General features: G+C 41.6%; 2 protein-coding genes across 3 annotated transcripts; one reads left to right on the top strand and one right to left on the bottom strand.

Moving 5' to 3' along the window:
- Nucleotides 1-197: 197 nt before the first annotated feature.
- On the bottom strand, nucleotides 198-27,930 carry hepacama (hepatic and glial cell adhesion molecule a). 2 transcript variants are annotated; one of them, XM_068317811.1, is made up of 7 exons: nucleotides 27,686-27,930; nucleotides 12,473-12,820; nucleotides 12,009-12,290; nucleotides 6,438-6,528; nucleotides 6,138-6,202; nucleotides 3,806-3,876; nucleotides 198-1,066 (listed from the first exon to the last, which is right to left on the bottom strand). In XM_068317811.1, the coding sequence occupies exons 1-7, from the start codon at nucleotides 27,777-27,779 to the stop codon at nucleotides 722-724; spliced, it is 1,296 nt and encodes a 431-aa protein (XP_068173912.1). In that variant the 5' UTR covers nucleotides 27,780-27,930; the 3' UTR covers nucleotides 198-721. The 2 variants fall into 2 exon arrangements, with proteins under 2 accessions (XP_068173912.1, XP_068173911.1); XM_068317810.1 differs by having other exon boundaries at nucleotides 6,138-6,205; nucleotides 27,686-27,929.
- LOC137597049 (kelch-like protein 10) lies at nucleotides 18,821-23,941 on the top strand. Its single transcript, XM_068317966.1, has 5 exons — nucleotides 18,821-19,706; nucleotides 19,837-20,311; nucleotides 20,984-21,598; nucleotides 22,443-22,592; nucleotides 22,807-23,941. Exons 2-5 carry the CDS (start codon nucleotides 19,904-19,906, stop codon nucleotides 23,161-23,163), a joined length of 1,530 nt encoding a protein of 509 aa, XP_068174067.1. The 5' UTR covers nucleotides 18,821-19,706; nucleotides 19,837-19,903; the 3' UTR covers nucleotides 23,164-23,941.

Below are 27,930 nucleotides of genomic sequence, written 5' to 3'. Positions count from 1 at the left end.
ACTTCATTGTTACACAAGTGGTTTCTCAAGAGTGACATCTTTAGGTGAAGAAAAAGGTCAACAAGAAAACCAAATGAAATATATGCAAAGAATAAAAAGCGTTGGCCAAAACATCATAAATAAAATGCTGTTATTTATGTATAAAATACAATATGATGGTTAAACAGCAAAATAATATAATATATACAATAATATATACAATATATTCACAACTAAATCTTTGTCCTGCTGTGTATTCAGTAAGGTGTGAGAGTGACACCTAATGGAGGAGAAAAGAATAACATTCATTTGAAAGGAACTGCAGACTTTTATTGCCTTTGGTTATCTGATGTCCTAAAGTCCTTCAAGAAGGCACTTTGTGGTTAATTTATTCAAAACACAAAACAAAAGAAATTTACATATGTGCAATTACTTTTCAAAGCTTCACAGTAAAATTCCTAATTCATTCGAGATATAAAATCTAAACTGGAGCTGGAAATTCTTCACTATCTCAGCATCATATGTGTAATAAAATACATGCTGGTTGAGAAGAAAAGCCTACAGAAATAGTGTGCATTTATAAAATAGATGGAAAAAGAGTTAGATGAAAGTTGACTCATCTCTAATACATCAGATTTGTTGTTCTTGTGACAAGATGCAACATAGGACCAACTATACAAGAATTTCAGATATCTCAAAACAAGATCACACATCCCAGCAGCCATCACTGCTGTGCCAGATGTTAAGTCTGATCACAAGGGTCTGGACACTCTGCTTCTACGGGGAGGTGGCTGGATGTGATTCCAGCTGGGGAACAGGTTCTTCTTATGGGGCTAAAACTGCGTGGAGATGAACCTGGGGAGTGAGCAGGTGATCGTACAGGGTGTACGGGAGGACCTGGAAAGGATAGTGGGAGAGGCTGCGACAGTGGAGAGGGGCTGCGAGGGTATCTGCGTGGGGCAGACCATACAGGCCGCTCAGACCTGCTGGTAGTGGGTGGGAGGACTGGAGCACAGGCAGCTGAGATAATCATTGCTGATTGGCTGACAACATTGTTAGAGCTGTCTTCCAAACGTTCCAGAGTCTCCTGAAATAAGATCGGAAACATGTGATTATATTTTTAATGAAGTAGTTTTGTGTAAAATAAAATAACATAAAAGTAAAAAACAGAATGTCTCTTAGTGCCAAAGCCTGACAGCCCCTTTCAATAAATAAACAAAATTTAAGTCTATAAGTTGAATCTCTCACTATATTAAAAGGAACTGAAATGTCTTAAATCAACCCCTTTATGCAGATACTCTTAAGATTTTAACAGGTTCTTCTTTACAACATGCACAACACTGTCGATAAGGTTTATAGAAATCTGACAAGTAATTTAAATATAGTCCTCATAAAAGGTAAACAAACATGAGAGTTTAAAACATAACTTATCTTATACACGTATCTTCACCTCTTTTCCACAAACTCCATTGCTCTGGACTGTTGATCCTAAGTACTTAAAAACTTCCACCTTCTTGATTGCTTCTCCCCCTAACTTCACTCTGCCACTTGGGTCACTCTCAATCACACACATGTACTCTATGTACTGTATTTTCCGCACTATAAGGCACACATAAAAGCCTAAAATTTTCTCATAAACCCATAGTGCGCCTTATATATGGATTAATATTCATATTAATATTGGTTAAAAACATGATCGATGAAATAAGACAGACTGTAGGAGCACCGGTGATTACATAGCAAAACATAAGGAACTTTCAACAATTTTATTAATAAAGTGTGACTGACTGACTGATCTCAGTATTTCCTAACTATTTGGCGTCGGAAATAATCGACTTTAAACTTAATTGGTCTAAAAATGCCATTGTGCTGTCATCTGGAATCTAGTGACAGTCCATTCTATTAGTCTTTGGAAACACACGGAGAAACTGGCATAAAGGTGAATGAAAGACCCTCAAAGCTGAACTTACAGCCTTTTCTGAAATTCCAAGAGCAGTCACTGCTAAAAGGTGCCAACGGGTGTGCTGCATTGATTTACAAATGTAGTTGATAGCTCTGGGGGGGCGGCGGAGGGGCGCATTCAGGCTTGTGTATTCTGTCTGCAGCGACGTGCTGTGAGATTCACGGCGGTGAGACACCGACGATAAAGTCCATTCTAGGAGTAAAACAGCGTCATATTTGCCAGTAAATTAGCAGCCTGACATTAAAAACTAGTTAAAACATTGTTTAGGACACACAGCAGCAAATAGCTGCACCTCACCTCCGACTGGACTACCGATCGATTGAAACAATATTTAATTAATAAACGAAGATGAACGTCGGAGTTTAAATATCTGCTTCGAACTTCAGATCAGGAAATAACCCGCTCTGTTCGCACTGACTGCACTCGTAATGAATTTAACCAGTTTTTAATGTCAGGTTTTTTAATATGCGTGTTGACTTCTTTCTAAGATGGCAAAGTGATCAAGTGATCAGGTTTCCTTGATGAGGCTCAGAATGGCTTATTGACATAATAATGGGGGCCATTCAAAGGTAGTCAGGAAGTCATGAATGCAATCATTACTGCCTGAGCAGCGCGGCTCTATCTAGTGGACGGATTGCGCAACTACAGCCGCTGCAGTTTATCAAATAAATTTTATTTATTTTTATTGTGTGTGCCTTATAATCTGGTGCGCCTTGAATATGAAATAAATTATTAAAAAAAAACAAATTATTGAGGGTGCGCCTTATAGTGCGGAAAATACTGTACACATGTACACACTTTCATCCTTACTACAGCTACAGCACTTTGGTCGACTGCGGTTGTGGTAAAGTGCTCAACAAATAAAGTTTGGATTGGATTGGATAATCTTCATTCCTCTCCTTTCCAGGTCAAACCTCCACCTCTCTAGCTTCTCCTCCACCTGTTCCCTGCTCTCACTACAGATCATAATGTCATCTACAAACATCATAGTCCATGAAGATTCCTGTCCAACCTTGTCTGTCAGTCTGTCCATCACCATAGTGAACAAGAAGGGGCTCAGAGCTGATCCCTGATGCAGTCCCACCTCCACCTTGAACTCCTCTGTCACACCTACAGCACACCTCACCACTGTCTTACAGTCCTCATACATGTCCTGCACCACTCTAACATACTTCTCTGCCACTCCAGACTTCCTCATACACAGTTCCTCTCTGGGCACCCTATCATAAGCTTTCTCCAGATCTACAAAAACACAATGCAGCTCCCTCTGGCCTTCTCTGTACTTATCTATCAACATCCTCAAAGCAAATACTGCATCTGTAGTATTCATTTTTTGGCGTGAAACCATACTGCGGCTCACAGTTGCTCACTATCTTCCATGATAGAACAACTTGAACCCTGCTCCAAAACTTCTAGCCTTGCTACCTTTCCAACTGGTCTCCTGGACACACAGTATGTCTACCTTCCTCCTCTAAATCATATCACCCAACTCTCTACCTTTTCCTGTCATAGTTCCAACATCCAACCCTGCTCTCAGTCCTATACTCTTGGCATTCCTCTTCTCTCTCTTCCTACGGACACACTTTCCTCCTCTCCTTCTTTGACCAACAGTAGTCCAATTTCCACAGACATCCTGAAGGTGAACAGCACCGATGGCGGTCGTTGTTAACCCGGGCCTCGACCGATCTGGTATGGAAGTCATAGGTTTGAATCACATGTTTGATTTGGCAAAAGTTTTATGTTGGATGCCCTTCCTGACACAACCTTCTGTGTTTATCCGGGCCTGGGTTCGGCACAATAACACACTGGCTTGTGCCCTACACTTACAGTTCATAAAGATGTTAAATGCAGGGGCTAACTTACGTCTTCATTGAGAACATAAAGAGGCATGGGACTTCTTCGGCCAAGTGTAGTTTGTTTAGGAACCACATCAACTGCAAAAGATAGAAATTTGTTTTAATATTTTATGACATTCTGCTGTTCACTCTAATCAAAATTTGTAATCTATTAAATGACTTGAGGGACCTCTTTTATAGGTCAATTACACTTCAGAGAGCGGCAGTGGCTCAGTGGTAGAGCGAGTGGTAGAGTGGGTCGTCCAATGTTCCAAGATCGGCGGTTCGATTCCTTCTTCCACCCAAAAAAACACCTGGAGTGTGAGCTCACATTGGGAGGTGTCAGATCACCTCTGGAGCACTGCCGAGGTTCCCTTGAGCAATACGCTGTCCCCCCTTACAAGTTGCTCATTTGGGCATACCAGGCAGGAGCTGCCCGCCACTCTACCTCCACCTGCATGTATACAGGCCCCTTGTGTGTGCTTGTGTGTTCAGGGCCTGTTCAGTAATATACCGTAATGGCCCGAATATAAGACGGTGTTTTTTGCATTGAAATAAGACTGAAAAAGTGGGCGTCGTCTTACATTCGGGGTCTAGACATTATACCCATTCACAACGCTAGATGGCGCCAGATATCTTTAAAGCGAATGCTGAACTTCACACTTCCATGTTAGCCAGCTATCTAGCTAGCTAGCAGGAGACGATCAACAATCAGTCATCTGCTTGTTTAACAGGTTAGCATTGTTAGCTCTCTGTTTAGCCGGTTTGGAGACAACAGGTTAGTCAGAAAACTCCCGACAGACGAAAAAGTAAACCTTATAAAGACACGATTTAGTCCCCAGGCCAAAGCGAACCCCTGTCACGAAGAAGAAAAATAAAAATAGTGGTAAGAAAGAAAAGAGAAGAAAATAAGAGAACAGATAATAGAAAATATAGAAACCTAGCGACAATCTGGAGAAAAGTGGGTCGAAGATTGGCCAGGTTAACCGGCAGCTGAGAAGTTATGATGCAGTTATTGCAATTTTTTGGTTTTATCACAGTAGATTGGTTTATTTACATTTCAAAAACCAGAAGGCATTCAGTTACAAATGTGATTGCACTTTAGTTTACGTATTTAAATATTCAGATATTATGATGTGATAGGCAGTTTTTGCATGATTTGAATGAGGCAAAATAACATGCTCTTTCTCTCAAATACTGTATACAGGTAGTCGCCGACTTATGACCGCGATTGGGACCGACAGATCGGTCGTAACTCGACTTGGTCGTAAATCGACTCTTAAGTAAAAATTAAATCCATTAGCGTTGGTTCTTGGCTGGGGGTCGTCCGGATCGTCAGCTGGGGCAGCGTGTGGGTTGGTGGGAGCGGGAGACGATCTTTTCATAATCATTGTGAGCTTTGTCTGAATTGTTCGTTTCTTTTTCTCCTCATAAATTTCACGATATGGACGGAAAGCGTCGTTTGCCATCCGTTCAATCCTAGCAAATCTTTCTATGTTCTATGTCCATTTCTTCAAAGTGTGCACGGAGTTTATTTAACAGGGAAAAGCCTTCTGACAAGCCTTTGGTGGTGAAAATTTTTTCTGTTTCCTCCTCTTCTTTCTCTGCTTCTCTTCTCTCTTCTTCTTCCACTCTTTCTTCTTCCAGCGTGATCAGTTCTTCATACAGCGCGATCATTCGTAAGTTCTCCAAGGAGAGGTTTTTTGCCAGTTTCACTATTTTCTCCCGAATCTGATCAAGTTCTTCGTCACTTTCAAATCCAGCAGAAGAGTTCACGTAACGCTTGACAGTTTTTCCATACGCCATTCATACATTTCTCCGTCACAGCCTCCTAAGCAGCCCAGCCCATCAGTAGTGGGCTGGGCTGCTGATCTCAGTGTGACTGAACAGCGTGTGTGCGCCGTGGTGACTGAAGAGAGCGCGGGAGCCTCAGAGTGTGAGTACTGTGGCTGGAGGGAATGTCCGCGTTACCCAGACATTGTGGTCGTAAAGTCGATCGGTCGTAAGTTGCATAGGTCGTAAGTCGGCGACTACCTGTATTGTTATAATCATTTGTTTCAGATGTACTGTAATTATTTTCTGTATAAAAATTAAATTTGGTGTTCAAAAATTATTTTTTCAAACTTGAGTCTTGAAAAAGAGGAGGTCGTCTTATGATCAGGGTCGTCTTATATTCGGGCCAATACGGTATATGCATGTGTAAATATATATATATATATATAGACACACACACACACGTACGCACGGACACACACACACACACACACACACACACACATACACACACACACACACACACACACACACACAAAAAAAAATATGGAAGCCTTCAGAGATTATCAGCCCCAATGTCTGCTCACCGTCATGGCCATTTTCACTGTGCTCCATGTAGACAGGAGCTCTTTGGGGGACAGGACGATGCTTCCTTCTGATGCCAGAAGAAACAGGTTAGAAAAAACACATGCAGACATGCAGCAACATGGGGTTAGTTCCTTTTCAATTAATGTTCATGTTGGCACTGTTGAGCCACTTGAGAGTCTAGTCACATTCTCAAGTAATATATCAAATCCAATGCAAAACAGTCAGGAGAGACAGGAAGAAAGAGAACGAGTGAGAGAAAAAGGGGGAAATAAGGATCAGGAAGAAATAGTAGTTCTCACTTGGAAGGTTTCCAACAGGCGCACACTGTCACCAGGGTGATGAGGAGGAATATTCCACCAGTAGACAGGATGATGTATAGCGAGCTTCGTCCTAAACCAGAGTGATACAGCAGTGAATAAGAACAGACAGACAGACAAAAAAAGAAAGAAAGAAAAAGGAAGATTTTTTATTTTTATTTTTGCAAAAACACTTTAATCACATTCAAACATTTTACAATTTTACATTAGATGAAAGTACTAACGTGCTTCAAAAACACTAAAAACCAACATGATGATGTATAGCGAGCCTCATCCTAAACCAGAGTTATACAGCAGTGAATAAGAACACACAGACAGACATACAGATAGAAAGAAAGAAAGAAAGAAAGAAAAATGAAGATTTTTATTCAATGTGTCAGTTTAAATAATAGCTACTGAGCTATTGCCTTTGGATGAATTTGGGTCTTCAAGGAAATCATTTTTTTGTTTTGGAACATCTTTTTATTTCACTGGACTGGATAATTTGTTTTTCACCATTCCTTCCAAGTCTTATGAGTGTGCTGGCATGAAATGGGCGTAGTGTAGAAGATCACATTAGGATTGTGAATGACTCAGTGCTGTGCTGCTATGCATGCAGAGGGAAATAGAGAAACGTTTCAGGGCCTGCAGCAGCACATCAAAGTCCAGCAATAATGAAGTCAGAATATCTGAGATGCACCGAGGCAAAGCATCCTCCCTTCCCTCTCTGTTTCTCTGTCCTGTCTTCATAAATAGCCATTTAGTCACTGGATTACACTCTTGTCTTTCATACAAATTTGACTGTACTGGCGGCCAGCATGAGCCACTTTGGACTCACTCACTGCACTTTATGTTGTAAATACAATGGTACCTCTACTTACGAAATTAATTGGTTCCGGAAGAAGTTACGTAAGTACAAAATTACGTATGTAGAAACGTGTTTTCCATGCAAATGCCCTAATCCGTTCCAAGCCCACAAAAATTGCAACATAAATGTTTCAAAAAGCATAAAAATGCATCAAAACGTGTAACAAATACATGTTACAATTAGATTATTACACAATAAATGAAAGTTGTGCATAACATAAAAAACAAAGAATAGAGTAAAGAATAATAATGACAGTCATTTACCTTTTAACAGCTGTCCCCATTTTTTTTTGCCCTCTTTGGTTCATTTGCTCCTATCTCACGATGCCGAACAACAGAGTGAATTCCAGTCCTCCTTTTGAACTTCTCCAACCACCCACGCGATGCCTTAAACTCCTTAAACTTCCTTTTGTTTTAATAACGTGGCGATTGTAGATTTTTGGCCATATTCTTTGGCGAGATCAACCAAACGCATCCCTTTCTCATGTTTTTCTATTATCTCTTGCTTTGTTTGTATGGACAAAAAAAAATCTTTTATTCGTCTTTTCCTCTTTAGAGAGATCTTCAGTTATTTTTGGAGCACTTTTAGACTTAGAAAAGCTGATTTTACCTCTCTTAGGCAGTGGTGGGACTATGGCAAAACAGAGATAAAACTCCTGTGCCAACAGTATACTCTGAACGTCACACGTGACACCTGCTGGTCTATGAAAGACCTGGAGGCTGAGATCATGGAGTTAGAGACAAGCGCTTCCACAGGAAATCAGAGGTGTACTGAAATCCTCAAGTCCAAAAGAATGGCTTTAGCCGACCTGTTGGATACTAAAGTACAGGGTGAACTGGTCCAATCCAGGGTGCAAAACATCAACAAGATGGATGCTCCCTCTAGCTTCTTCTTCAGCCTGGAAAGGAAGCATGGACAGACCAACGTGATCCACTCCCTGCTGTCTAACACAGGACAGGAGCTGACAGAGCCCGGACAGATCAGAAGGCGAACTGTGAGTTTTTATTCATCTTTTTATGACAGTGAATACCGAGAAAACCAGCCACTGTTAGAGGAGTTCTGTGCAGAGCTACCTCAGGTCTCCACGGAGACAAATTCACAACTCGACCGGCCACTGGAGTTAGAGGAACTCCACATTGCCCTGCAGAAAATGCAGGGACGACGATCTCCGGGTATCGATGGTCTGACGGTCGAATTTTATAAAGCCTTCTGGGATATTCTAGCACGTGATATGCTAGAAGTGTTTAACGATAGTCTGGCCTCAGGCTCTTTGCCACTATCCTGCCGGAGGGCGGTCGTTGCCCTCCTGCCTAAAAAAGGCAATTTGCAGGACATCAAGAACTGGCGCCCTGTGTCACTGCTCTGCACCGATTACAAGATTCTGTCCAAGGCTTTGGCTACCAGGCTGAGGGAAGCTATGGAGCAGGTCATCCACCGGGATCAGACCTACTGTGTGCCCGGCAGGTCCATGGCAGACAATGTCTACCTAATTCAAGATGTTTTGGAGGTTTCCAGATCATTGGGTATAAATGCTCGTCTCGTTTCATTACATCAGGAAAAGGCATTTGACTGTGTTGAGCACAGCTTCCTTTGGAAAACTATGGAGAAGTTTGGGTTCAGCACCAAATTTATTGCCAAGATCCTGGTGTTGTACCGTGACGTTGAGAGTATACTGAAGTTTAACGGCAGTTTGTGTGCCCTCTTCAGGGTGCATCGAGGCATCTGGCAGGGCTGTGCTCTGTCTGGGATGCTCTATGCACTCTCTCTGGAACCCCTCCTGTGTAAAATCCGCAAAAGCATCGACGGTCTCATTTTACCTGGTGTTAGAGAGAGCATTCTTTTAACTGCCTATGCTGATGATGTTGTTGTTCTTATCAAAAACCAAAGGGATGTTGATGTTTTGGTGGGTTTGACAAACTCATTCAATGTTTTAACTGCTGCAAAAGTAAACTGGAACAAAAGTGAAGCCCTTGCTGTTGGTGAGTGGCATGGCAACCTCCCGGTTCTTCCTCAAAACTTGTGTTGGAAGACTGATGGTCTCAAATATCTCGGTGTGTACCTGGGAAATGAGACAACGACCAGGAAGAGCTGGGAGGGCATCATTGAAAAAATAGAAGGGAAACTTAAGAAATAGAAATGGATGCTCCCCAGAATGTCGTACAGAGGTCGGGTTTTAGTGACAAACAACCTGGTGGCCTTGCAGCTGTGGCACCGTTTGGCCTGTATGGACCCTCCATCAGGGTTTCTAGCCCAAATCCAGACCAAACTCGTTAACTTTTTCTGGGATGGTCTGCATTGGGTGCCTCAAGGAGTGTTGTTTTTATCAAGAGAGGAGGGGGGACAGAGCCTCATCCACCTGGCTAGTAGAACAACCACGTTGAGATTACAGTTCATCCAGCGGTTTCTGACCGGACCAGCAGATCTGACGTGGAGAGAGGTGGCCAGCTGCATATTCAGACGTGTGAGTAACTTGCACCTGGATGCTGCACTGTTTTTAATGGACTCTAAGTTTCTAAAGTTAAATGGTTTTCCTCCATTTTATCATGGTGTTTTTAAGTCATGGGCCCTATTTAAAAGCAGCCCAGGAAAAAGATCTGACTCTGGGTTCTGGTTACTGAAGGAACCACTAGTGCATGGAGCCAGGCTGGATGTCTGCAGTGGAGCCACACCTGGGCTGTCTGCAGCGCTTTGCAGAACCAGGACCATGACCCTCCAGCAGCTGGTGCACAACGCCGGGCCAGCGTTGGCGGATGCCCAGGCTGTGAGCTCCCTGCTGAACATCCAGTCCACCAGGGTGGCTCAGAGGGTGCTACAACTGTGGAGGCAAAGACTCTCCGGGAAGGAAAGAAGCTTCCTCCTGGACTATAGTACAGGGACTGTGCCGGACAGCAAAGATCCTTTACCTGAGGTACACATCAGTCCCCTGTTTGGAGAACTGGAGGGTCCTCTCCTCGGAGATGAACGACAATTCAACCGGCACACGGCCAACAAAAAAATACTGTACAAGCAATGTGTAAAAGTAATCAACAAGAAAAGCCTGTGTGACAGAGTACCCACTACCTGGGCCAACAGGATGACGGGAAATGGACCTGACCCACAGTGGAGACTTTTATACAAACCTCCCCTCAATAAAAAAACAGCTGACCTCCAGTGGAGGATTTTACATGGTGCCATCGGTTCCAATGCTTTTATCTCTGTTTTTACCCCTGCGGTGCCCAGCCAGTGTCCCTTCTGTCCCCTTCGTGAAACAGTCGTTCATGCTTTCAGTGAGTGTGGGAGACTTGCAGTGCTCTTCACTCTTCTAACGAATGTTTTTAATTTGTTCAGTGAAAATTTTAGTATCAGGAAATTCATATACGGTGCTGGGTACAAGAAATCGAATCAGAAAAAGTGGCAGCTTTTAAATTTTATTTCTGGAGAGGCAAAACTCGCAATTTATGTGACCAGGAAGAGGAGAATTGAAAACAATACCGCTCAAGAAGCAGCTACTGTTTTTTGCTGTAACATCAGATGTCGCTTAAAACTAGAATTTGGTTTCTATAAATTGACAAAAGACCTGAATAACTTTAGGAACATCTGGTGTTACAAAAATGTCCTATGCACTTTAGTTGATGACCACCTCACTTTTGCAAACTTCCTGATATAATGCACTAATTTTTAAATTGTATTTCCTTTTGTTTATTGGTGTTTAGTGTTTTTGAAGTTTCATCTAATAGAAAATTGTTAAATGTTCTCAAAGTTTTTTTGCAAAAAAATCTTCTTCTTCTGAAGCACTTTAGTGCTTTTATCTAATGTAAAATTGTAAAATGTTTGAATGTGATTAAAGTGTTTTTGCAAAATCTTTCTCCATCACATTCTTGGGGTCCATAGCGAATACCTACTCAAAAAGTTATTATATTTGCACCGTTCTAGCTCCACACAGAGGTGGAATGGCATCCCTCTTAGCCAATGGGATGCAAGGAAGATACGTAATAGCCAATGGCAGAGCAGCTATGAGAATGTAGCGTTCAGGAACCTGTGGGAGATTCAAGTATCAGCCGATGCTGTGTTTTTATTCGAGTATCAGCCGATACTGTGTTTTTACATTACGTAAGTCGAAATTTCTTTCGTAAGAAGAGGTAATATTTTCCTGCTGAGAAATTTCATAAGTAGAACATTTCGTAAGTAGAGGTATCACTGTAACATAAAGAGGCAGGTACATTGGTTTATGTGTAAATAAGAGTTGGTAGATGTTTATCTAGATATTTTCTTATTTGTTTCTGATATTTAGAGCAGAGAAGAGTACTTTTATGATAAACCATACCACAGCTATTACTTTTTTTCTCACCAATAATATTAGTTTTTTTAAAGAGAGTTTAATTTTTATTAAATCCATCCCAAGCAGCCGTAGCTTTAAAATGTGGCTTAAATATTACTGGTAAGTCATGCATAATAATACAATGTACTGGTACATAGCAGTATTAAACTGTAACCAACTATTCCCATTTAACACTTCCAGGACAATCCGACGGTTTTGGTAACATTACACAACATTTTCTGTTATAATTAAAATCTTGAAAGCAGAATTTCTACTCACATTATAGTACGTATTATTATTATTCTTTGGTATTGCTAATACTTTCAATAGGGAATATAATGGCTCCTGCCACCAATTTTTTCATACATCTTCTTCCTTAAAAATCCCTTCAGGGTAACGCATCACTTACTGTAGACAGTGAGCTTGACAGGTACACTCTTCATGCTGCTGATGGGGTTCTCCACTGTGCAGACATATATATCATCATCTGACATCAGAACACGTGTGATGGTCAGCACCTTTTGGTCATTTGAAAGCAGCAGACGTGAGTCGTTGGTCAGCACCTTGCTCCCCTTCAGCCAACCATAGACAGGCTTTGTACCATTATCGTGAGAACAGTGCAGATGAAAGTACTCGCTGTACTCCAGGACAGATGAAGCTACCATTTGGATGTATGGTTTGGACACAGGAACTGAGGGGGAGGACGGGATAAGCGGTGACATGAGAGTGGAGGCTGACAACGACCGTGTTAGAAAACTAAATTCCATTATTTAAAGGTGATCGAATATTTTGAACTGGTTTTGATTTTCTTTGACAAACTCAAACTAAATTCAGATTTCTTGTTATAGAGACACCAGTACAATAAAAGCATACCATCAACGGTGAGCTCGATGTAGGAATCCCCAGTGAACGTGTCATCAGTGATGGAGATGTCAACTTCATAAGCCCCTTCGTCTGACAGCTGCAGGTTGTGAAGCAGCAGGGACCCATTCTCAAATACCGAGACACGATGACGGTACTCTGGTCTCAGGTTCCCTATGATATCTATCCCTATGGACTGCACAATAGTGATGGGCTTCTCTTTGTCCCTCTTCATCTGCCACTTGATCACAGGCTTGTCAGAGCTGCTGCTGGAGTAACTGACTGACAGGAGTGCCTCCTTGCCCACGGTGCCCCTCACCACCTGGGATTGGCTGGTTATATTCACCCCTGACACCTCGCCTGTGGAAAAGAAAAGAGAGCTGAGGAGCAGATAGAGAGGGAAACATGGACACTGTGGGGTTGTTTGGGGATACAGTTAATACAGGGCTGTCGCTGTGCAGACATTAACTATCCACTATTTACACAGGGTGAAACAATGGAAGACAATAATCACTGCTGTAATAGTTACTCCTCTGCAACAGTAAACAGGGGGTGCATGCAGTGTAATTTATGTAGTAACAATGTAAAACTGCACAGGTATTAAAATGACGTAATTTGCGCATTCCTTTAGTTAGTAGTTTATGTTTGATGAGCATATACTTTCTTCTTCTTTACATTTTAACTAAAACCAGCTAAATTATCACATGCATTAGTGTTACGTAATGAATTTTGAGACACTATAATGTTCTGCAGAATAAAATAAACAACAAAATGATGAAAACACTATTTTTACTGTATAATAGAAAGAAATTAAATATTACAGCATAGCTATAATAAAATACAGTAAAACTAGCGGGAACCTGTGGAAATTCCACAGTAAACAATATCATACTTCATACCAAACATATAAAAACAAATGTATTGGTATTATAAACCAAGCGCACCCAATGTAGTCAAATATCAATGTGGTGACGTAACAACTTTGTGTTGGCAAATCATGGATTGTGCTGGCCGGGCATTGCGAAGCTGTAGCTGAATATTAGCAGGCTAACAAGAGAAAGAAAGCTAACTAATCGTGACATTGGGAAAGGAGCAAACGTTAAAGAACAAGGCACCCGTCAAAAGAGCAAGTGGAAAAGAAATTTTAGAGAAGTGATAGTTCTGTTAGCTGACTACATGAACAGAACTGTATGTAGTTACTTAAAGACTGTTTTTGTCAGATGCCCGAGGAGCATTTTGGATACTACATCGATTGTCCCATTCCAAACGGAAACCATAGCTGGACAGACTGTTCGTGCTAGCCAGCTAGTTTCACTCAGAATTCATTGCCGTTTCCTGCGTCGTTCCTGCTGTTTGGACTCTTTGCTCAAAAACATGAAATTGTTGGAACAATTGTGCCACGCTAAAATTATGTTAACTGGGAAGTCCATGTATAGGTATTTCTTCTAGCATAGCAGATGCCTTATGCCATATTGTTCACGTGATTCCTTCTGGCAAAGGATTGGTTGGGCGACGTGATTGGTTGGGTGCTTGATTGACAGGTAGTGGGTGGAGTTGGTGACAGCATGACACCGTGAGACTTTTTGAAATGAGCTTATTCATATATATACAGTAGGTGGGCAGATGCTATTATTAAAATGCCAAATACCAAACTTATTTTCCAAAAAAGGAATTAGCAAAAATAAATGTATTGTTTTCCATTATGTTGTATCATTGTTGAAAACCCCATTCCTTTAAATGAGTTATTTAGCCCCTTTTATTTTGATTCCATCTGTAACTTAATAATCTATCTTGCTGAAATACCCTTAAACTATTTAATGACACTGATGAAGCCTTGAGTTCTCTTGCTGAGCAGGTGGATCAACCAGTGATAGTGTTGGACTGGTTATTGGCTGAGTGAGGTGGAGTTTGTGCATTGATGGGTGAATATTACAGTACATGTAATCCAGGTAATACGGCTCCAGAGGAACAGGGACTATTTCAGGGAGGATTGGTAGTTTTGGTGGGTGTAGTGATACTAGGGCTTGTACTGTGCTGTTGCGTTCCTGTAATGAGGTCAGTGTTGATACGTACAGAAACAGATGTTGGTTGGGCTAGAAACTTCCAAAGATTCCAGACCTGTTTCCAGGACTTGAGTGGGAGGACGTAGGAGAAATGAAAGGAAAACCAGTGATAAAGATGATGAGTAAGATGGCCTGACAAAGGAAGGGGTGAATAGAGCATCTTCTCCAACGTGGTAGCCAAAAGCCCAATGAAGTGGCGTGGAGGCAGATGGATTGTGTCACCAGCCATGGGTCTACAGTATAGAATCTATATTGAGCTATGAGACTGCCGGGATAGGCACCGGCTCCCCCGCGACCTGCGTAAGCGGATTAAGCGGGTTAAGAAAATGACTGACTGACTGACTAATCAAAGGTCGGCCTGTCTTTGATCCACCTGCCATTTACACGTCCTGCTCATAGTTTTTGTTATTTGATATCTTTAATGTCTTCAGTGTCTTTAATGCTTTAATGTCTGTCGTTTGAGGTAATCTCATTATATAAACCTGTTGACTAAACCCAAAACACTTCACTATTAGTAGTGTGATGGGAGCTACTTCAAAAATGCCAGGATTAACAAGACAGGATTTGGAGCATTCATGTGACACAGTCATCTGTGCTGGCGGTGTCGGTTTTAATGTTCACAGCATCATCATGTGTAACTGCGGTCCATACTTCCAGTGAGTAACTTATTGAATATCAGTGTAAGATGATTTAGTTCATCACTGAGTTCAGCACTAAAAGTTAATTATGCAGCACAATTATGACAAGTTAAACATCAGTCAGTCACATTAAGCAAGATTTATATTAATTTATACATGTTTCATAATAAAAAGAGAACGAATAACACAGCAGGAAGGATTGTCCACAGAGAATACACACATTCTTTAAAGGGCGTTTCTGATTTTCTATATTGTCACGTATCCAAAGCTGTTTAAATCAATGCACTGGACTTTAAGAAAGTTTCTTTTGCTTCTCATCCAAGAGGCTTCTTCAGTTCTTGGATGGTGAAATGTAATCAAGAAACTTTCTTAAAGTCCAGTGGATTGATTTAAACATCTTTGGATAACCATGACCTGGATAACTGAGAACCTACACAGACATACATTGTCAAGCGGTTCTGACTTCACGTCCCCAACACAGACGGTAGATTTGGAACAATCAGTTTGAATGAGGGTTTTTGCTATAATTTTTTGGAGAACTTATAATAATGTTTCCATGATGCATTAACTGACGACTAAGCTTCCTACACTAAGGTAGGAATTAAGATTCCTGCCTAAGTTACGGGTTAAACATTACGGGTAAGATCCACCCACTATGTGTTGTTTGCAGCGAATGGCTAGTTCTGGCTGTGCCTCTGGGTCTCCTCTCTTACAGAGGAACAGTGGCTCCACCTGAGCTTCTCCTGGATGTCTGATCCAGCCACCCTGCAGAGAAAACTAATTTTAGTTGCTTGTACTCGTGATATCATCCTGTGTGTTGACAACACATGAGGACTGGAACATAGGCAGAGTGGTAGATGGAGAGCTTTGCCTTGTGGCTAGCTCATTTATCTCTTCATCACCACAGATTGGAAGAGTGAGCACAAAATACTTGAACTCAGCTTGATGGAAGGTCTCTCCTTCTACTTGGAGTGGGAACTCCACCCTTTTTTGGCCGAAACCACGGTCTCAGATTTAGAGGTTGTGATCCTCATTCCAGTCAGTCCAGTGGGAGCTGGAAGTTACTGTTCAATGAAGCCAGTTTGGGGCTCCGAGGTCTGTCCGGCATCTTCCAACACACCCAGATCATACTCACCGCCAGGTGGTGATTATTTGACAGCTTATCTCCTCTCTTTACCCAAGTGTTAAGAACTTCTCAATAAATCAGTCAATTAACTTTATTTGTAAAGCACTTGATTACATCAACAGACATTTTGAAGCGATTTACGTTGACATACAGCTCCAGCGCCCACGCTAGTGCTGGCAAGTGTAGCTATGTGGACATATATGGTTCATTACAGTATTCGCAACCGTGTGTAAATGATGTTCAAGACAAAACAACAGAAGTATCGCGAGATTGTCACCGTAACTCCTCACAATGTTGCTCAAACCAAATGATTCAAACACAGAGAGAGAGAGATGAAAATCTGTGCTCTTTGGGAATATTTGAGCAAACCTTCCAGGACTTACGATATTGAAAAGCCGGCATACTTCCAGTGTTTTGCCTTAAACATCATTTGGGACAACTGTAATGTAAGAGGAGCCACCAACAAAGTTCGAACGACATCCATTATGCTTGTACGCACAGGTCACACACATGACATCACAGCAGTTTTGGTCACAGGCAAGACATCAGCAGATCGAAAAAGTTGCGGTTACACGACAACACATACCCTGCATTTTCAAAAAATTTCACTTTGGCTGGCGTTTTCAAAAAGTTACATTTTCATCCCGGATATTTGCTTTGCCGTGTGGACGGAAGGCATAACCGTAAGAAATAAGTTGCGTTTTCAAAAGATCTGGCTATGTGTGGACGGGGCTTGAGGCTGCAGCTTTATTAAATGATTTTGGCGTTGGCTGAATCAGTCAGAACGCTGGCAAATGCTCCACTTCCGGTTGCAAGACCCCTTCCGTTTACACTGAAATGCCTTCCGGTTCTACAGAAATGCTCTGACACTCACACCTGAAATGCTCTCACACACACAACTGAAATGCTGTCACACACTAATGGAATACTCTCACACACTACTGAACATTTCAGTAGTATTTGGGAGCATTTCAGTCGTGTGTGTGTGTGTGAGAGCTTTTCAGTTGTGTTTGTGAGACAGTATAACATTTTAGTAATGTTTGTGAACGCATTTCATATGTGTGTGTGAACGGTATATTCGGAATCATATCCCTGATGGGCCCCTCAGTAATGAACCATATGTGCGCACATACCCATACTTGTCAGCTCCTAGCGTGGGTGTTAGCGCCATCGGTTAACTGAAAGAAAAACCCAACAGAACCCTGCAGAACAAGCATCAGAGACAGCTGCACGTAAGAACCACTCATTGAGGAAGAAACTCTGGCCAGGACTCAGATCAGCTGATATGACTACAAGGTCTGCAAACCGTGGTTTACTGGTAACCAGAGTTAAATTTACCTCAAGACAATACTGCATCCCGTGGATGCACTTCAAAAAAATCCCAACATGACATTTATGCATCCCAAAAGTAACAGAATATACTGTAGCAGCGTTCATTTTAGCTCAAGAAAGTAGTGAATCCCTGGGATGCGCTTCAACAAAAATTTGTGCGAGGATTGAGTTTTGTCAATAGTACAATATAAAAATATAAAAAAACTTTTGCATCTTTTGCGGAGGCATGATGACAATGTGACACTAACTCGTCGCTCTGTCACTGCAGCATGTAAAATGAGCAGATGTCGTGTTACCGTTTGGTCAATTTTATTCATTCATTCATTGTCACAACTGCTTCATCCATCTATAGCAGCTGACTTAGGGCGTGAGGCGATGGAAAATCTGGGCACGACGCCAGTGCACCGCAAAGCCACACAGAGACACAGACAAACATGCACGCACACACTCATACCTGCGGTCAATTTGGGACCAGCCAATTAACCTGAAGCACATGTTTTTGGCGGTGGGAGGAAGCCGGAGAACCGGAGAGAACCCACACAGACATGGGGAGAACATGCAAACTCCACACAGAGTGGGACACAAATCCGGAACTGCCTTGCTGTGCGGCGACAGCGCTACCCACTGCACCACCTTAGTCGATTTTAATGAGGCTGAATCAAGCAGATGAGTCTTGTGACGAGAAATTCGCGTGAGATCAAAACAATGGCGATTTCTGGGTTTGAAATTTAAGTGGAGGAAGGGATTAATTGTGAATATTTTTGTTGAATAAAAGTGCATTTTTTCCCCAATATTATACTGCGGAATAAAGTAGCGTTGATTTTTTCTTTTACTATAAGTATTTCAAGATTGCGTCCCAGGGACACACATTGTTTGACGATTGTGCGTCCCTGTCAAAAAATGTGAGTCAAAGATGCAAGGATGCATGCAAACAAAAACAATACGGTAGAACCTGTATGCAAGTTTTGCCAAAAGAACAATATAAAAACCAAACAAACTGTTAATTTTAATAATTTTATTAATAACAATGTCATAACTGTTTAAGTAAAACGGAAAAAAAGAATACAATTATATATTATTTTTATCAAAATGTTAAAGCTTTATAGTCATTCTTTAAAAAACATTTTTAGAAATAAAGAAGGATGAAATACAGTTTTTTCACTTTTGCTTTTCACTCAATAGTTTTCTTTATCTTTAATTCATATATACTCCTATGGCCACTACACCAAGCTGACAGAGCCTTTTCCACACGCAAATACATGTAGTTTACTCCATCGTAATCTACGTGCCTCAACCAACACCCGTTCATTACGGTACAAACATTTGGATTTTTGCTGGTTTTTGTTTGACTTCTTCTGCGTCTTTATCTGTACTGTCATCAGTAATATCTGTCTCTTTTTCTTCATAAGCTTCTGATTGTTTTTTATTCAAGAAAGCACTCATTTTCACTTGGTTTTTCTCCAACTTTTGTATCTTTATGGAGGCATGGTAATAATATCAGATTAACTCATCGCTTTCTCACTGCAGCGTGTGAAATGCGTAGACGTCGTGTTGCCGTTTGGTTGATTTTGATAAGGCTAAATCACACAGGTGAGTCTCGTGACAAGAAAGTCATGCGAGATAAATGGATAAATTGTGAATATTTTTGTTGAAATGGAGTACATTTTTCCCCAATATTATATCGCGGAAAAAGGTAGCATTGAATTTTTTATTGCAAGTATTTAAGGCTTGCGTCCCAGGGATGCACATTGTTTGATGATGTTGTGTCCCTGTCAAAAAAATGCGCAACAAATACGCAAGAACGCACGCTAACGAGAACACAGAGTACAAAGTGTTCTGGTGACACCCTGATGCTCAAACACGGTGTTAGTTAGGGACAAACTGTGGCTGTTTCTGTTGGGTTTCTCTGTCTGTTTTAGCGCTGTTGATTTGTTGTTCATCGTTGCTATAGAGACAGAGTCTACTGACCGTTGAGTGCTGCCTTCACATGCTCGTAATGGACTCAGAGATATTCTGAGATACTGTACTCAACTGAAGAAGAAATAGAAATATGACCATCCTTATTGTTTGGACACAGGTTTTCTACGGTATGTTGAAATGGGTTGACGACTCTTGGGTGACTGGAAACACAGTCACAGCTGGTTGCTTGTTGTTTGTTTTCAGATTGGTCATGTGTTGTGGTATTACAGCTACTTAGTTGCTTTTCTCTATTCACAGGGCCCTTTTCTACCGACACGCAGGTGATAGAACACATTTTACCATCCCAGACGTGTCTACAGAGGTGATGAAGATCATCATTGACTTTGCATACTCAGGTTCTGTCTCTGTGACAAAGGACAATGTACATGAGCTGCTGATAGCAGCTGACTATTTGATTGTAGATGACATTGTAGACGCATGCAACAACTACCTGGAAGAGAATCTCACTACAGACAACTGCATTAGTCTTCGTCGGTTCACCATCTCAGGTCCTCAAGTGCTGCACAAGGCTCACTTCCTTTTAATGAATAAGTTTGAGGAGGTTGTTTCCAGCGAGATGTTCCTGGAGCTCAGTTTGCAGGAACTCACTGATATCCTTGATAGTGATGAGCTCAATGTGAATGATGAGAAAACTGTGTATGAGGCCGCCGTTAGGTGGATCAACCATGCGCCTGAGCAAAGAACCTCACATTTACCTGCACTCTTGTCAAAGGTAAGACAACGTTCGGTTATTATGCTTCATTCAGCCTTCCTCCTGTGTTAGTTTCTTTTACCATCTTCTTCTTCTTCTTCTTCTACTCCTTATGGCTTTTCCCTTCTGGGGTCGCCACGGCAAATCCGTTTCCTCCATCTAACCCTGTCTTCTGCATCCTCTCCTCTCACACCAATTACCTTCATGTCCTCTCTCATTACATCCATAAACCTCCTCTTTGGTCTTCCTCTAGGCCTCCTGCCTGGCAGTTCAAAACTCAGCATCCTTCCCAATATACCAATATATTCACTATCTCTCCTCTGGACATGTCCAAACCACCTCAGTCTGGCCTCTCTGACTTTATCTCCAAAACCTCTAACATGTGCTGTCCCTCTGATGTACTCATTCCTGATCCTATCCATCCAGGTCACTCCCAGAGAGAACCTCAGCATCTTCATCTATGCTACCACCAGCTCAGTCTCGTGTCTTTTCCTCAGCATCTCCACAGTGTTGAAAAAATATTTTCTTCATTTACTTTCGTGATGAGTCCTGTTAATGCAAAATTATTTCTAAAGTTAAAAGTCATATCAGACTGATACTGTTTGTTTTTGTTGTGGTTGCTGTCTAACAAAACATATGGAATATCACAATTTAATTCTGTTCCTTTCAAATTCTGTTCTGTTTCCTCTGTAGGCTCGGCTGGCCTTGAGCAGTATACACGATATTGAGACCCTGAAGTCCGATCCATATTTGAGCAACAACACTCAGTGTGTGCAAATTCTAGATGGTGTCTTGCGACTCAAACATCAGCTGTCCAATTCCACACCGCCGATGAGTTTTTGCTCTAACCTCGCTGCTCGTCCTCGTTTACCTAATGCCATCATTTTTACCAATGGGGGCTGCAGCGTCAACGGTATATCTAACATCACTGAGGTTTATGACATCCGTGCTGATCGCTGGTTGGATATTACAAATCATCAGGAAAAGCCTCGTAGCCATCATGACACTGTTTACCACAATGGGTTCATCTACTGCATTGGTGGCTATGATGGGAAGGAGTGTTGCAACAGCGTGCGCAAATTTGATGTGAAAAGAAGCATTTGGCTTCAAGCAACACCCATGAAGCAGCGCCGTTTCAATGTACGTGCTGCTTGTTTGGATGGATATATTTATGCGTTAGGAGGTGATGATGGGGAACATCACCTGAGGACTGCAGAGCGCTACAAGCCTGAGATGGACCAATGGAGTCTAATTGCACCCATGAAAGATGACAGAAGTCATGCCGGTTGTGCAGCATTCAATAAGAAGGTACAGAGCAGTGAGTGAAGGTACAGAGCAGTTGGAAATAGCTCTGGAGTTGTTCTGATGCTGACAGGAAACATGGGTGTGTTGAATTACGTATTTCTTTACCTTGTGTGTATATTTGGAATACTTTGGAGTTTAGAGCTCCACTAAATGTTTTAACAAACAGTATAAAGAACACGTGATCTTCTGTGCACAAAGTTGTTGATCTCCGTGATGAACCGGCATCGTGCCCAGAGTGTCCCTCGTCTCTCGCTTTTAAGTCCGCTGGGATAGGCTCCACCAACCTTTGTGATATGTGAAGGCAGGAGACATGGATAAGAAGATGAATGAATGACTGAATGAAGTTGTTAATTTAAACATTTGTGGACTAGACTATATGCTGGACGTTATCCAATATTTGTAGAAATATGAATTCAATTACAGTGTGCCCTTGTACCTCGTGGGTAATGTGTTCCAGGAACCATACGCGATTATTTATCTTATTATTTACGGTAACTTAGACATTTATGAACCCTCCCCATACTGGTATTAAACCACTTTCTATCTGTATTACCTTTTCCCACACTCTTATCGACTGTTGAAAGCACTTTGGTGTCTCACGGAAGTCCGAGGCTCATGGAACATATTGCACTTCCGGATGCTGTCAGCCAATAGAATCCGTGTAAGGTGTCACGTGTCTGCCTACCAAAAGTGAAGTGAAGATGCAAGTGTTGATGCGCGAATGCACAAGGGCGCACTGTATATAAAAGAAAAGAGAAGGAAATGAGAGAAGAAAATTATCTTTCCTGGGACTCATGCCAAGAACAGTAATATTTATTGCCTTTCTGTTTCCTCCTTTTTTCTACAGATTTACGTTTGTGGTGGTATCAATGGGGGCAATATCCTTCGAAGTTGTGAATTTTATTGTCCAGAGTTTGACCAGTGGACAAACTTCACCGACATGAGCACCACACGCTGTGGATTAGGTGTCGTTCTGTATGACAACCAGATCTTTGCGGTGAGTAAATGAAGAACTAACTTAGACTGAGGCCAGCACCTGATTTTATGTAGTAGAGCTAAGTGCTGACAAAATGACAATTCACTCTGTTTGGTGTCTAGTTGGCATTACGCATGCTGTGTTCACGATCTTAGTTTTTTAGCATGCTTCACAATATGTTAGACTTGATTTGAACCTAAACACTCAAATGACTATTTTAATTTTGTTCTCGTAGCTCGGTGGCGACAACAATTCAAGAAGTGTTGAGGCCTACAACCCACAGACCGATGAGTGGCGTAAAATACCCCACATGTTGACCGACCACAATGACTTTTACTTTGGCACTGCAGTGATTAACAATAAGCTGTTTGTCATGGGGGCCATAAATGATTCTGTTCAGTATTATGATGCAAAAACTAACGCCTGGAAAAAAGCTGGTCAGATGAGGACAGCTCGCTGGGGTCTCAGCTGCTGTGCCATCTCCAATCTCCCCAGCTTGAAACAATACACCACAAGTCGTGACACCTTCCCACATTTAGAGGAAGTGGGAAAGTTGGAGGAGTCTTCAGGAGATCAAATCAAATCTTTATGAACTCATCTTTCAGCGCAGTCTCACCACAGGACCACAAGCCCCCTTGGGAGGTGTCTGAAAAAGCAATAACTGTAACCCACGTGGATCGACAGATAAAATTCTCACATGTTCAAGTTAGTGACAAGCCATGACACAAATCCAAGAAAACTTTCAAGTCCTCAAACTGATTTAACAGAACATTCAGTAACACTTCAGTGAAAACTCCTAAAGTTTATTCACTCACTTACTCTGGTAATAAAAATCTTATTTAAATGGCATGGTGGTGCAGTGGGTATCACTGTCGCCTCACAGCTAGAAGGTTCTGGGTTCGAGTTCTTTCTGTGTGGAGTTTGTATATTATCCTCGTGCATGAGTTTTCTCCAGGTTCTCCAGCTTCCTCCTACCTCCAGAAAAATAAATTTCAGGTGTATTGGTTGGTTTCCAATTGTCCACAGGTATGACTGTATGTTTGAGTGATTGTTTGTCTTTCTTATGGTTACACGCTGCGACAGGGTAAGAAGCAGAGAAGATGAATGAATGAATAAACGAATGAATGAATGACTGACTGACTGACTGTCTGAATGAATGAATGAATGAATGAATGAATGAATGAATGAATGAATGAATAAGATAGAAGGTGAAAATATGACAATCTATTGTACACTCTGGAATACATTCAGTTTCTTCACTTTTTAGCCACAAACTCAAAATAATTTAATCAAAAAGTTCAATTAAAAAAAATTGTATATGAAAAATGCAAGCCCACCAAGCATGAAGATCTTCTGGGTTCGTGATGCATGTACCCCATATGCAATAGATCGGATTGTGTACCTAGGGAGACAACCACGGGAGAATGGCCAGAAGATTCTCGGGGGGGGGGGGGGGGGGCATTGTCCCTCAGTTGTGCAGTGAAGTCAGACACACAAGTTGCAATAACCCCACTGACGACTTCTTCACCAGTGTGCCTCTTGCAGAACATCTCCTGGAGGAGAGTCTGACTATTGTGGGAACTTTGTGACAGAACAAGCCGGACATTCCTTCAGTCGTGAAGGCTTCCAAGTCCAGAGAGGTCCACAGCACCGAATTTTTAGATACTATGGATCAGATGGTTGACAACTACACCTGCAAACCCCAGATGCAGAGGTGGTCCATGGTGCTCTGGTATAACACGACTGACGTCGCCACTCTGAATGCCTATTCATTTTTCATGGCTAAGCACCCTGAAGTTTACACAGGCATCACCGACTTATGAGGACACTTCTTCACAGAGCTCACAATGGAGCTTGTGACACATCACGTGAAAAGTCCACTGGAAGGCACCTACCGATGGTAGGCAGCAATGGTAAAGTGTGGAGTGACAAAAACTGCTGTGATCTGGCCACATGAAAGAAGCACACATTGCCAGCAGAAGAGGAAGAGGTGCAGGTTGTGTCCAAGAAAGAAAGATCACAAAACTGCTGAATGCTGTGTGCAGTGGTCACAGCCAGAGGCAAGTAGTTTGTGACAGATGCACACAGTGGAAGGAGATCTGTTGTTTGTGTGTGTACATATGCATGCACAGTGTTATGCGCTTTGGACCTGCTGAATGTTTTCTGGTCCTCCTCCAGATATGGGGACACACAAACATGTTCTGATACCTGACTGACCTACTTGATTAAGTGGCAAAATGTGAAGAAAAGTAAAAAATTTACATGTCAAAAATAAAATAACTCTTTTGCTTGAACAAAACATATTATCTTAAAAGAAAGAAATGTGTTTGCTTTATTGCAAAAAATGCATTGATTTTAATTGGTGTCATTTTTGGGGGTTGTACAAAAACTGCAAAGTCTAAAAATTAATGAAAAAATAAATGAAAATGCAAAGGGTTTCATGTCAAAGACATGGTTTATGAGAAATATCTGGAGTATGAAAATATTACAACTATTCATTTTAAAGATTTTGAAGAATGATAATCTAGGTTATGTAAAAAGGCATTGATTTTAATTAGGGTAATTTCTGTTAATGTGTTCCAGGAACCACCTGCAAAAACAAAATTCTGCAATATAGCGACAAACTTTATTTCATTATTTTCGGTGATTTAAGCGACTCATGGAACCCAGCGCACTTCCGGATGCCGTCATCCAATAGAATGTGCATACGGTATCACGGGACTACCTACTAAAAATTTGCGATAAGGTGAAGCCGTGTATGTTGATGCGCGAATGTGCGAGGGATTACTGTGCTTACTTTAATATCCTGACAGCAAACCAGATTCACTTTAAACTCTACTCCATGAAGCTCGTTATTACATCCCGTTTTAAAGCGGTGATGCATTGTAATTGCCAGTGTTCGTGTGTTTGTCCGTTCTTTCGTTCATTCATCCGTTTGTTATTATGTCCACCAAATATATTTGCAACCGTTGCAGATGGAAAGATAAAACAAAACAGATTACTTGGGCAGCAAAGGGGATGAAAATGAGATGATGACCTTGAGAAAACTAGGTCAAGGTCAAATTTCAACTTTTGTACACTCAGGAACTGGATAAGATAGAAAGATGAGTGAGAAGGCCAGCGTGAGTAAGACCATAGATCAAAGCTAGTGCTTTGATCTACATATGCACTAGCTTTGATCTATGGTCAAAGTTATGCACTTGTCAGGTACTACTTTCACGGTATCCTGACCTACCTTTCGTGGATGTTGCGGTCTCTGACTGCCTTGTTATTTATTGTGATGAAGAGCCTTCATTCATTCAGATAGCTTTCCTTGTTTTCCACCCATCCATCCATCCATCCATCCATCCATCCATCCATTAGGGTTTAGGTTGCTGTGGCAACAAGCAAAGGTGCCTTTTCATTGGAGAGGCACTCCAGCTCCTCATGGATGCTGGGCCCAGGCCAGTTGAGAAATGAAATCAATCCATCAAATTCTGGATCCAACCCAGTTGTATTCTCCAAGCTGGATGTGCCTGGAGAAATCTTTATCAGATGCCTGAACCTTCTTCATCTGGCTCCTTTAGACATGAGAAATAGCAGCTCTACTCTAACCACCGTTTTTATGTTCAAACTTCTCCCTATCTCTGAGGGTTAACTACAATGGAGCCTAATTTTGCCCGGTTGTATCCACAACCCTATTCTTTCAGTCACTAACCTCAGCTTAATTTGACCAGGATCTTTGCCTTATTGCTTAATTCTATCTTCACCACAACCGACTAATACAGTGAGACAGCACCAACATGTGTTCACAGATATTTTCATCATGATGACTACACATTGAAAACCCAGTCACAAACAGGATTGGACACGAGGGGCTGTCTTGACGGGATGTGACACCCACTGAGAACATGTCTGACTCTTGCATTTCTTATGGTTGTTTCTTGATCAAGAATTAACTTCCCCATGTATTCCACATGACCCCCTAATAGTGAACAAGTAAGTTACTAATTTTGATTTGTGTTCCTAATTATCTTTCAGCTCCCACATGGCGAAAAGGAGAAGGTATTACAGTATGAGCAAAATTTTATCCTTTTTATTCAAGCTCTGTCCTGGAAACCAAACACAGCAAGCTATTACTGCTCACAGCGGTGGTTCCCATAACTCAGCTATACATGAACACATGGAGGCCTAAACATTGGCTTCATGTGTGTGAGGGGCATCCCACTGTTAAGCCTCAGTGATGGAGAGATCAACTGAGAAGAGAGGGAGAAGAGAGAGTTTGCACAGTTTGCTTTTCTTTGCAGGGAGGCACTTAGCAGGGCATCGCTTTGATTCCATGGTAACCATTTGGTCCGCCTGACAGGCGTATTCAAGGCAATAAGACAAAGGGCATGATTGTTGGGACAAGTTTTCGTCACTCAAATGGGTGAGACAGAGAGAGAAAGGGTGAGATAGGGAGAGAGAGAGAAAGAGAGGGGGGGGGACTCTTTGTCAGTGGTGAAGTTGGAGATTGACACAGGATCCAATGATTCTACCATTTCATTCTGGTTGGGGAAACTGGGTCATGGTCCAGTCTTGAAAGTTAAATCACACAGAAATAAATAAACCTCTATACTTAGCCCCTCAAATGAATTCATCATAAAGTTCCCACACTATGTAAAAAAGGCCACGCTCTAATGATCAGGTATCAAAGGAATTTTTTATCATCACATTTCTTCTACATATTCCCCTCTTATACACCTACAGTTGCTACTTCAAACTTAAGGTCAAGGGCAGGGGGCCCAGTTCCCCCATTAAAAAGTCCATTTGTATTGTAAACCTGTGACACAGAAGAAGAGGAAGAAGAAGAAGAAGAACAACAACAACAACAACAACAACAAAAACCAATTATGTCTAACTCAAGTTTGATTCATTAAAAAAAACTCTGAATGTAAGTTTTGTTCCATTTTTCTGAGACTGAATTCATTAAAAAAGCAAAGAAAAAGAAGGAAGTCACATTTTTATTTTCTTCTAAATAAACTAAATGAAGAAGAACAAACTTTCTTTGTTATCTAACAGAGATGAGTCTGAGGCAAAGCTTTCTACTATTATCTTGTCATGGACAGCCCCAACACACAAATGCTTGGGCTTACCTGTGTGAAGAAAGAGGAGAAGGCCAAGCAGCATCAGTAGTAGAGGAATGCCACCAAAACTATTGTCTATAGAAGTCTTCCTCTCCACCTTCATCTTGTGTCCTGGGCAGAGTCTTGTCCCCACTTCGTTAGCATGGTTTATCCACCCTGGACACGTCTTTGTGGCTCAACACTCATACAACACTGCCTGCAATACTGGCCTCTGCTTGGCCACACTGAGCCCCCCTCTCCTCAGAGTACCCCAG

Source organism: Antennarius striatus, chromosome 6 (genome assembly GCF_040054535.1).
Source record: "Antennarius striatus isolate MH-2024 chromosome 6, ASM4005453v1, whole genome shotgun sequence".
Taxonomy (NCBI): domain Eukaryota; kingdom Metazoa; phylum Chordata; class Actinopteri; order Lophiiformes; family Antennariidae; genus Antennarius; species Antennarius striatus.
The sequence above is the reverse complement of the archived record's forward strand: the minus strand, read 5'-3'. Positions and strand labels throughout refer to the sequence as shown.

Bases quoted from the DNA above. Each gene is read 5' to 3' on its own strand.
- LOC137597049 (XM_068317966.1), top strand. From the start codon at position 19,904: ATGAAGATCATCATTGACTTTGCATACTCAGGTTCTGTCTCTGTGACA. The intron at 20,312-20,983 runs GTAAGACAACGT...TTTCCTCTGTAG, and splicing joins TACCTGCACTCTTGTCAAAG to GCTCGGCTGGCCTTGAGCAG. The intron at 22,593-22,806 runs GTGAGTAAATGA...TTGTTCTCGTAG, and splicing joins ATGACAACCAGATCTTTGCG to CTCGGTGGCGACAACAATTC.
- hepacama (XM_068317810.1), bottom strand. From the start codon at position 27,779: ATGAAGGTGGAGAGGAAGACTTCTATAGACAATAGTTTTGGTGGCATT. The intron at 12,821-27,685 runs GTAAGCCCAAGC...TCTTTTCCACAG, and splicing joins TCTCCTCTTTCTTCACACAG to GCGAGGTGTCAGGGGTGAAT. The intron at 6,206-6,437 runs GTGAGAACTACT...TTCTGGCATCAG, and splicing joins GCCTGTTGGAAACCTTCCAA to AAGGAAGCATCGTCCTGTCC.